At 40.4% G+C, this 10,417-nt stretch overlaps 1 protein-coding gene across 1 annotated transcript; it reads left to right on the top strand.

Moving 5' to 3' along the window:
- Window positions 1-700: 700 nt before the first annotated feature.
- syt2b (synaptotagmin IIb) lies at window positions 701-9,028 on the top strand. Its single transcript, XM_083892705.1, has 8 exons — window positions 701-794; window positions 919-1,079; window positions 3,125-3,247; window positions 5,874-6,041; window positions 6,670-6,837; window positions 7,972-8,089; window positions 8,467-8,600; window positions 8,755-9,028. The coding sequence occupies exons 1-8, from the start codon at window positions 743-745 to the stop codon at window positions 8,968-8,970; spliced, it is 1,140 nt and encodes a 379-aa protein (XP_083748831.1). The 5' UTR covers window positions 701-742; the 3' UTR covers window positions 8,971-9,028.
- Window positions 9,029-10,417: the final 1,389 nt, after the last annotated feature.

Raw genomic sequence — 10,417 nt, 5'->3', positions numbered from 1 at the left:
TTCAGGAAATGATCCATTTGCCCTGATGCACTTGGACAGTGAATCGACTTTCTTCTCAAAAAGTATCTTGTAATTACTTGAAATTTACCTTTTAAATGTATTTTTATCATTTTGAAATTTGTAGTAGCAGCTCTTTATCTCGATCACTATTCAAGAAAATGGGATCATCCAAATCCAGAAGTTGCTCACAGAAAGAGCCTATTAAGAATGAACAAAAAGCTTTTCTGGAGCATCATGTATCAGGTTTATCATGAGTTATGAGTTATGAGTTTTTTTTAAAGCTGATTTTCACATTAAAGCCATTACACCAGGTTCAATAGTGATAATTGTCATCATGAACAATATCTAATATCTTTCTTTTTTGAGATGTAAATCTAAAATCTTCAAACTCTTGGATAAGTCGAAGATGGATAAATAAACATTTGTAAATGTGTTTACATTTTCTGCCAAATGAAGTAAGCAGTAATGAGAAATATTTGTGATGTATGACAGCCACGTTTACGTTATGCGACATTTTTTTGATTCTGATGCCTATTCTTCTTTTTCTGTCTGCTCTCAGGGACGCTGCACCTAGTCTTTGACAATGAAGTTTAACTTGTTCAGAAAACCACAGCCTGTGGCGCCCGCTGAGCCCACCGGCGCCACCACCGTGACCATGGCTCCCACCTCGGCTCTCATCTCCACCACGGCTCTGGACACTTCTGGCTCCGGCTCCAACAACACAGAGATCAACAAAAATGACATGTTTGAGGAAATCAAGAGTAAATTCTTGAATGAAATCGATAAAATCCCATGTAAGCAACCTTTGCAAGGCATTCCAAATCCCTTCATAGATCACAAATTCCACACACACAAACACACACAGTATGTGTTACTCACTCTTAATTCTCTCTCTCTCTGTTGTTGTGACACTGGCAGTGCCTCCATGGGCTCTGATTGCCATTGCAGTGGTGGCTGCATTACTCATCCTCACCTGCTGCTTCTGTATAATCAAAAAATGCTGCTGCAAGAAGAAGAAGAACAAGAAAGGGAAGAAGGGCAAGGACGGCTTCAACATGAAGAACATGCAGGGTGGCGAGGTATGAAGCTTCGTGCAAAAAGGAAAAACGAGTCCGTGACGGGTTTTTTTGGATGATGCTTTTGCCTCTGTGCTCCCTCCCTTGTTAAATCGATTTCATGATGATTTATGACATAGATTGTTGAGTTTGTTGTGAATCTAAATGTCTCCAGCTAACCACGTTTGATCTTTCACCAGCAGCTCTTTTAGGCCAGGCTGTAGAGGACACAAGGAGAGCTCTCTTCCACTCCTTTTTTTTTATTTGATGTTGTCATTGTGATCATTTTTAAACGTGTGACATATTCCATCGTGGCCTGTGGTGAAAAATGACACGCCTCGTAACAAGGTGGCAAAGAGTATTGATTACTGTGGAAGTCGTCAGTCACGAAGAACACAGCGCTGCGATTCACAAGTAGATGCTGCATTGAGGAATGAGGCTTGCAGAAATATTGGGAATTTTTCGTCGGCAAAGTAAAGAAAAATCAAAGGATGAATGTTAGTAAAGCCAGTGATTAATTCGATGGCTAATCAGCTGACGTTACCATAGATTACCTTGGTCTCCACTCCAGTGACAGCTAATTAAAGCCATCAATTACCTGTGTCTACAATGTGAAAACGAGGGTGTCATTTCTCACCATAATTGTGGTGGTAGTGGTGGTTTTGACTGCCTCGGTTTTTTGTAGCGTGTTTGGTGTCTTGTGAGTTCAATCTCTTCCTTTCTCTGCTCCCCCCTCCTTTCTTTTTTTCCGCTTTGTGTCTGTCTTGTGTGCCTCGTGTTTCTTGACTGTGGTGGACTCCCGCTCTACGGTAGGTGGACAGCCAACGTTGACACTCTCCGGCCCCCTGGGGGGCGGAGGGGGGTTTCATGGAATGAAAGTTGTAGCTTCCTTTGCTTTTTTTTTGTTTTTTTTTGTTACCACCCTTTATTTTTGTTTTTGTTATGACAGCTTGGGAATGTAACAATGGAAAGCTATGATATGCTCCATAAACCCTAAAGAGGAGAGTCTAACCATCTAATGCATTGTTCCTGGGACAATGTAACTGTAACTCACACCAATATGGAAAGTATTGGATTAAGAGATGATATGCAAGACAATTTTAATACTAATTATCTATGCATGTGATTAAGGGCATGGTTGGTTGTTTGGGAGACATGGAAACGGTGATGATAAAAACTGCATGAAACAGCCAAACTCTTGCAAATCTGTCCTTTTGATCGTAATACTCGAGGAGGAGGCAGAATGTGGAGACACTGGATGGTCCTGAAAGACAGAAAAGCAACACAAACAAAGTTGAGGTCACCTTGACAATGAGGCTTTTATTCAAACGCTGAAGCATAATTCAAATAGCTGGCTGTGCCCTTTAATCCTGAACCATTTATTGTAATGAATGCGAGCTGAGAAAACAGGCATCTATTTGGTGCCACATGCATTTAGAGGTGACACAAGACGTGCGGGTTAAAGGAGTTTTTGGATTGCAAAACTTGTGGTGTGGTTTAACGAAACAACTATTTCAATTCAGGCAAATGTTTTAGTAGTATTACAACCACCTCCTTGCCCTGAATAGTATGTCTTTACTTGCCTTTTATCATTTAATATGCATTGGCCTTGACCCTGTGGTGAATTCAAGACCCTTTAAAAACACAAGAGAACAATAAAAAACCCCTCTTAGTGGAACTAGCATGCAATGCCTCCTCTGACTCTGGCTGTCACTGTACTGCACAAGCATGTCGAAGTAAATGCCCGATGATCCAAAAACACTGAGGATGAGGTGTGCAGAGTTATACTCAGAAGAATAAGATGTATTTGGATATAGAGATTTATCAATGTGTAAATGGAAAAAAAACAAAAAAAAAACTGGTTATTATCATCAGATGCTGTGCAGGTAAGCAGTAACCAAAACATGTATCTCCCATGTAAACAAAACAAAAACCTCTTGGAGTTCCAGTGTCTGTGGCATGCTGACTGTTGTGGGGAACCCTGCATTGTGATTCCTTATTTCCCCCTGAGCTTTAACACCCTGTATCTTGTTTGGTTTTTTTTTACCTTCAAACCACAGAAACCTCAGGATGACGACGACGACGAGGGGGAGACCGGACTAACTGAGGAAGAGAAGGAGGAAGAAGAGAAAGAGATAGAGAAACTGGGGAAGCTGCAATACTCTATAGAGTATGACTTTGAGAACACAAAGGTTTGTCGGCGTCAACTTAATGTTTGCATCAGTTTTCAATAGTTACCCTAACCAAGGGGGTAAGGGTAAAAGGGTAAGGGTAAACAATTTTTAAACATTGTTAAAACAATGTTTTGATAATGCGTAGCAGTGCATCCACCCTTCCAGAGGGGGGAGCTGCGCTTCTGAGAGCTGGTGTGCTGATTACGTCACTTCCGGGTACTGGCCAATCACAAGACAGTTGGGAAGGCTCTTCGCTGGCTGGCCAATCACAACAAAGTCTGTCTTCTGGGTGTGAGATTTCAGTGTGAAACGCCGCGACTGAGGAGAGCGTCAGTAAGGAGAGATTTCTATCGGCTCGTTTACAGCAAATAGGAGGTTTTTGACCATAAAAACAAGTTAATGTATGTAAGTGGACCTGCATAACTAACATATATGTGCAACAGGACCACTCTATGTGAGCTTAAATAAACAGACCGCTCCAGTTCGACTGTAGGCGCGCTTACGGCGCTAAAGGCGCTAACGCAGCTAACTGGTAAACAGTGCCTGGACTCTGGTGCCATGGCTCGAAAAGCTGTGTTTTGACCATTCCATAACATGAGTTATTAGGTGTGAGAGTAGAAATATAAAAGTAAAATGGAAGTGTTTAGTTAAGTCATGAAGCATACTTTAAGAAAGTCAAAAAAAAAGTCCAGAATCTGCTCTTAAAACCCCATCGACAACAGAATTCAGTAGTTTAGTATTTCAGAGTATTTCAAGTGAACTGAGTGAGTTTGCACATTATATCTGCCTGAAATGCTCCTGTGTTTAAACACTGTGGGAACATATTTTTGGAATAACTGAAACACAAAAATTGAAAACAAGCTTCTTCCAAATAAGGCTTCTTGCCGAGGTGAAGGCCTACACCTTCCCTTGAAAGATTTTGAGAGGGCAATTCACACACCTTAATTACAGCTCGCCTGGACTACTATAATTCCCCCTCTATTTCTAATTTGTAATTCTAAGAGGTTGTTTAAAATGCTGCTGCACGGCACCTGTCAGGGACAGAACGCCAAGAGCGTATCACTCCTGCTCTGGTCTCTTTACACACTGGCTCTCTGTCTTTTTTTTCGGATAAATTTCAAGATCCTATTACTTGCTTTTAAATGTCTCAATGGCCTGGTACCTGCGTACCTGACAGAGCTCTTGAAGCCTCACAGTTCTGAGGTCAGGTGACCTGCTGCTCTTACATGTGCCGAGATCACAACTAAAAATACTGAGCGCTGCCCAGACCCTTGAGCAATTTAATAATCTGAAGACTTCCTTCTTCGCGCTGGGTTTAAAAACTCGTCAGATTGGACAACTTGGCCTCCGTGTACAATCATGGACTGTTGTAATTTTGCTTTTCTATTGTTCTATGTTTTCATTGTCTCTCTCTCTCATACACTACTGCTTCTGGTCTTTCTCTCTCTCTCCTCTCTTGTCCCCAACCTCTCATCTTGAGACACTTCAGACTACTTTGTGGGTTTTGTGAAGGCATAGTTCTATTGTATTGTTCTAGTTAATTTGTGTTTAATCATTGTTTTGTTTTGCTTCATGTCCCCCATCTCTCTCTTTATTTTAAAATTTTGATGAATTCTATTGTTCGATTGTTGATACCTGTGTGTTGATTTCCTGTTCTATGTCTTTGTCACCCACCCTAACCGACCAAGGCAGATGCTGCACATGTTTGATTCTGGTTCAAGACACCTTGTAATATTTGATTAGGCTTGACTGGTCTGTTAATCACTTTATAACAGTGTAACACTATTAATATTAGTAGTAGATCCAGATAGTAGATCCAGATTGATCGATCCAGACTGATCCAGCCTCCTGCTGTTTTAACTAACCTGGGAGAGACACTGATTTGGTTTTCTTGTAATGTTGATGTATGAGTGTTAGCCTCCAGTAGCAAGGACATAGGTTTGGTGACTAGATTGGTCTAGACCAGGGGTCGCCAACCTTTTTGAGACCGAGAGCTACCTGAAGGGTAAAGAATAATATGGAGGGCTACCATAAACATTTTATGCACCATTTTTTTTTTTTACCATTTACCAAATGATTAATATTATGCATTCATTTGCATACACATTCATTCCAGTGCTTACTCCTAACGATTATCAGTTTTTATAAACAATATCAATGATATTTTACCGAGTGAATATATGGATGCATGCAAGTGAGTTGAGGTGAAGTGAACCCGCGGGCACCATATTGGCTGCCCGAGGGCTACCAGGTGCCCGCGGGCACCACGTTGGTGACCCCTGGTCTAGACACTCCTGGGAATGCAAGTGTGATCCTTTTCACAGTGAGAAGATAAACCAATACATCGATTTACAACAAGTCAGGGATTAGGAAAAGACAAAAGACATCGGATAAAAGGATTCAATACCTGTCTCACTGTAAAAGCAAATACATAAAGTGAATGTCACAAAGGTATCACACTTTGTAATATGCCACGAAACTCAGACTTTCAATATTTTCCCAGGCAGGCAAGGCGTTTGTGATTGATTCTGCGTGTCTCGACGTTTCCAGATTGTGTTATGTCACCAATCTGAGGCAGGGACCTCGAAATGAAAGATGAGGATTTTGGTCTGGTAAAATTATGTTTTTAATGCTCCACACTCAGCTCACAGTTGGCATCCTTCAAGCTGCGGACCTCATGTCTATGGACTCAGGAGGAACATCTGATCCTTACGTCAAAGTCCACATCTTCCCTGACAAGAAGAAGAAGTACGACACCAAAGTGCATAAGAAGACTCTGAACCCCGTCTTCAACGAGACGTTTGTATTCAAGGTGAGTTTCTTATCCGAGGTCATCACTTCACGCCGCAGAGTGGGAGTGAAGTATATTGTTTTTAGTGGCTCTGTTTGTGTGTCTGTTTGTTTGTTTGTTTGTTTGTGTTTCCACACTTGCACTTGCCAATATGACCAACAGAGGCCGCCAGAGGCCTGTTACGTGAATGGGGTGAAGTCTGCCATCCCTGATTGCCTTGTTTTAATGTTGCCGTGACAAACGACACAAAGCCATGGAAGGATGGTAAAGTAAGCGATCATCTTAACCCTGCGGTTAGTTGAAAGGCAGCTTCTCAGCTTTCTCTGGGTATGTCGATGTGTTTCATAAACATACAGGCTTGTGCAGCTTACATGCTGCTCTTTCCAGTCTTGGCTAATAAGGTCCACAGAGACCATATCGTGGCCCTGGGCCATACTGGAAGTGCTGCCTGTCTGCACATTTGCAGAAAAAGGAAATGTTCTCTCTCCCAGGCGTTACATTATATCATACTTTGACTCCATTTATGTTATATTATGCTGTTTTGTGCTCCTTTTTTCCCCTCAGATATTCTGTTTTTTCAAACGTGTTTTTTTAGAGACTCACACACCACAAGTATATCTAAAAACACTTGTATTCCTTTTTTGCGCAGCTACCCTATGAGGAGCTTGGAGGCAAGACACTGGTGATGTCCGTGTACGACTACGACCGGTTTTCCAAACATGACGTCATCGGCGAGGTGAAGATTCCGATGAACACCATCGACCTTGGACGACCCATCGAGGAGTGGAAGGATTTGGAAAGCGCCGATCAAGAGGAGGTGCTGTGATGACTAAAATAACTAAATAAGACCAACATGAGCAGCAATAACTTGCCTACCATCACCATCACCATAAACTGTGTACATATACACTGGAGCACACAGCATGTTTTATTCACCATCTAAAAGATTGCACTGTAAAGTATGTTATAGCAGCCTTTCCTAAAAATCACAGCGGGCAGTCAATTTAATCTTTTTTCTTTAATGAAGTTATACTCAATACACATATATTGACTTTTGGTATAAATGGATTGGCTTGGAAAAGTCATAAAGTGATCTTTTAACTGGCAACAGCGAATCACACATTGCCGACGTTGGTCTTTTCATGGGATTTGCTGATAAAAATCAAAGGGAGCACAATAATAATAACTAACGAATAAACTTTATTTGTATTTGTATAGCGCCTGTCATTGCAAAGTGCTTCACAATAAAAGGAAAATACCATTGTAATAGAAAAGAGATACAAATACAAACAATAAAACACAACACAAGGTGGAATGAAAAGGAAAAGGCTAAAGTCAAACAGTAAAAAAACACATTGAAATAAAACTAAAAATGCAAATAAAAGACAACACAGGGTGGAATAAAAATGAGTTAGTTGAAGGCTAAGTAAAAAGGTTTTAAGTCTTCTTTTAAAAATATCTAGTGAGCTGGATTTCCTGATATCTCAGGGTAGTGTGTTCCAAAGTTTAGGAGCGGAAGTAACAAAATATCACAACACTTCTTAAATTAAATACGTTTCAAGTAAATTAAATAAATATCGTATGGTCTTTTTTGTACATTTTTGTTCATCTGTCCGAAATCCTAACAGGAATGTGGTATTATTATTACTTTTTACTTATTACTTATTACTTTTTTTTTGTTTTTATTTTCATTATTATATTACCTTTATTTGACCAGGAACATCTGATTAAGATAAAAGAGTCTGATTGATGACAAGAGAGGCAGCAGCACATTTAACAGGGTTGTAGACAAAACAGAAATTAGCATACTGTATATTTTGACAATGTTACTTCAAGGGTTTTTTTTTTTTTACAGTTATTCAAACAAACAGCTGACAACTCATCATAAAACAAGCTGTTTGTTTCACTCCCGTCTTTTCTCTCTCTCTCTCTCTCTCTGCTCACTGCTCAGCCTGAGAAACTCGGAGACATCTGTATCTCGCTCCGTTACGTCCCCACTGCTGGAAAACTCACCGTTTGCATCCTGGAGGCAAAGAATCTGAAGAAGATGGATGCTTGTGGATTATCTGGTACAGACATATGATCAAATAAGCACTCTGAAACACAGTTTACATTATGATTGTGGTGCTAAACAACGTTTCTGAAATAATAAATAGTGGAAATTAGACTTAATAAGATGAGTTGAACACAGACGTAGAAATTAAGGATTAATTAAGAACAGTAAGTAATTGTAATATCAAACTGTAACTACAGTGGCTTGAAACATATGTGGCCATATCTATTAATATTTTTATTATTCATATTGTGAATTGTTACTGGAAAATAATGTTGTTCTCAACATGTGATTTAATTAGCAGTTATTAGCAAGGACCAAGGAATGGAAGAAAAGTGCTATAAGATCTCACATTAATGTTCTCTGTTGTTAACTATACAATCATCATTTCAGATCCCTATGTAAAGATCCAGCTGCTGCAGGGAGGCAAGCGTCTGAAGAAGAAGAAGACTACGGTGAAGAAGAACACCTTGAACCCGTACTACAACGAATCCTTCAGTTTTGAGATCCCTCTAGAACAGATGCAGGTACAGTACACGTCAAATTTTTATTGATTTATTTCAGAATATCTTTGCCTCTCTTGGCCAGGACCCACTCTGTATTTAATAATGTGACAAAAACAGAATATATATATATATATATATATATAATTACACAGATTATCTCCCATTTCCTACTTAGAAAATCTTGGTGGCAGTCACAGTGTTTGATTACGACAAAATTGGTAAGAACGACGCCATCGGAAAGATCTTCGTGGGCAGCAAGGCGACTGGCTTAGGTCTGAAGCACTGGTCCGACATGTTGTCTAACCCACGCCGTCCCATTGCCCAGTGGCATCCATTGCAACCAGAGGAAGACATTGATGGTCAGCTGGCGTCTTTGGCTGCAAAGAAGTAACCCGCTCCCACCTACCGGCTAATGCACTAACTCAGAAACCCAACCTCCCCCATACTTTGCATGAATCCCATGACTTTACTCGTGACGACTTGTCATGATGACAACCGCTCAGCAAAAAAGAGACATCGTAGAATATCCGCTCAGTTACGGTGGCGTCGGCGAAAACTTGTTTATAGAACATCACATTTCACAGATTTAACGGTGTTTGCCGAGAGGTGTGGCGTTGAGTTATCAGGTGACGGTTTTCGTGAATGATCGACTTGGTGGTCTTTTGTTCATTTTCCGAAGAACTGATTCTTAGGGTGCTGACACTGAATGAAAGTCTTGGTGAAGCCAAAACTGGAAAATAGAGCTTTAGTTTAGTTAACTGAGCATGCTTTACTTGCCTCCCCCACTGCGCTGCATTTACCACGCCCAGTAATGCATCCTGCTAATACATGTGCTATAAATGGCAAAAGAATGTACTGTAATGTTGGGCTATTTCCTGCACAGCGTTGTGTGTGTGTTCTGTTTTAAGTTGATCAACGCCAAACACATTTAATTGACACCCGAAGAGGTTTGCAGCGACCCCTGCGACAATGAGCTTTCGAGAGAATCAGTTCAGTTTTATCAGCTCTCATTGGAGGAGGAGGAGACGCGTATAAAGTACAGTTGTTTACAGTATGGTCGGGGTGCTGCAATTATTCAGTCTTTGTTTTGTGCTGTCATGACAGTAAAGCATCTATGCATTTATAGGTTTGACACGCGTTTTTTGTGTTTTTAGAGAGACAGGAATACATGGGTGCCTTTCTTGATATAGGACACTTTAGGAGATACTGTAGTTGTGAAGGAGACCTTTTTACATAAGTCATCAGGGACACTTGAAATGTGCCATCTGAAGTCTGTCATGGGCCGCGTTGACCACTTGGATGTAAAACCTTAGGGTTACCAGAAGGCTTACCAATGACTTTCAAAAACAATTACAACAGTGCTTTGGAGTTTTTGCTTTCAGCCATTAAACTGATCCCATGTCTTTCTTTGATGAATGTTGTAGTTTCCACAAACCTCAGCGTAAAAACTAGATTGTGAGGAAGGATTTCTGTTGAAGACGAGATGTTTTTTTATAGAGAAGTGAATTTGAAATGTAAGCTGTGACTGCACTTTTTACCAGAACAAGAATCAAAGTATACAATTACAGGTTTGCAAAAGTGCTACATTTGAACATGCTGTGTAATACAATAGACAAACGCCCAAGGACCATTTGCTTGAACCAAAAAAAGAGCTTACAGAATCGAGCATCGATCATACCTCACAGTATTTTACAGTTGTTTAGGTCCATTCGCCATAAGCTTTGTAAACCTGGAGCAAAAAGTGCTGCAACATGGTCAATCTTCATCACCCTCTTACTATATCAGTGTGTAAGGAGGCAATGACAGGCGAAAAGACTTTTCTGCAACTGAAAACATGG

The sequence above is a fragment of the Microchirus variegatus genome (assembly GCF_963457635.1).
Source record: "Microchirus variegatus genome assembly, chromosome: 7".
Lineage (NCBI taxonomy): Eukaryota > Metazoa > Chordata > Actinopteri > Pleuronectiformes > Soleidae > Microchirus > Microchirus variegatus.
The sequence above is the reverse complement of the archived record's forward strand: the minus strand, read 5'-3'. Positions and strand labels throughout refer to the sequence as shown.

What these genes read in the sequence shown, in the direction of transcription:
- syt2b (XM_083892705.1), top strand. Translation starts at nt 743, where the DNA reads ATGTTTGAGGAAATCAAGAGTAAATTCTTGAATGAAATCGATAAAATC. An exon ending in AGAACATGCAGGGTGGCGAG is followed by an intron (nt 1,080 to 3,124) that starts GTATGAAGCTTC and finishes CAGAAACCTCAG; the next exon opens with GATGACGACGACGACGAGGG. An exon ending in AAAGCGCCGATCAAGAGGAG is followed by an intron (nt 6,838 to 7,971) that starts GTGCTGTGATGA and finishes CTCACTGCTCAG; the next exon opens with CCTGAGAAACTCGGAGACAT.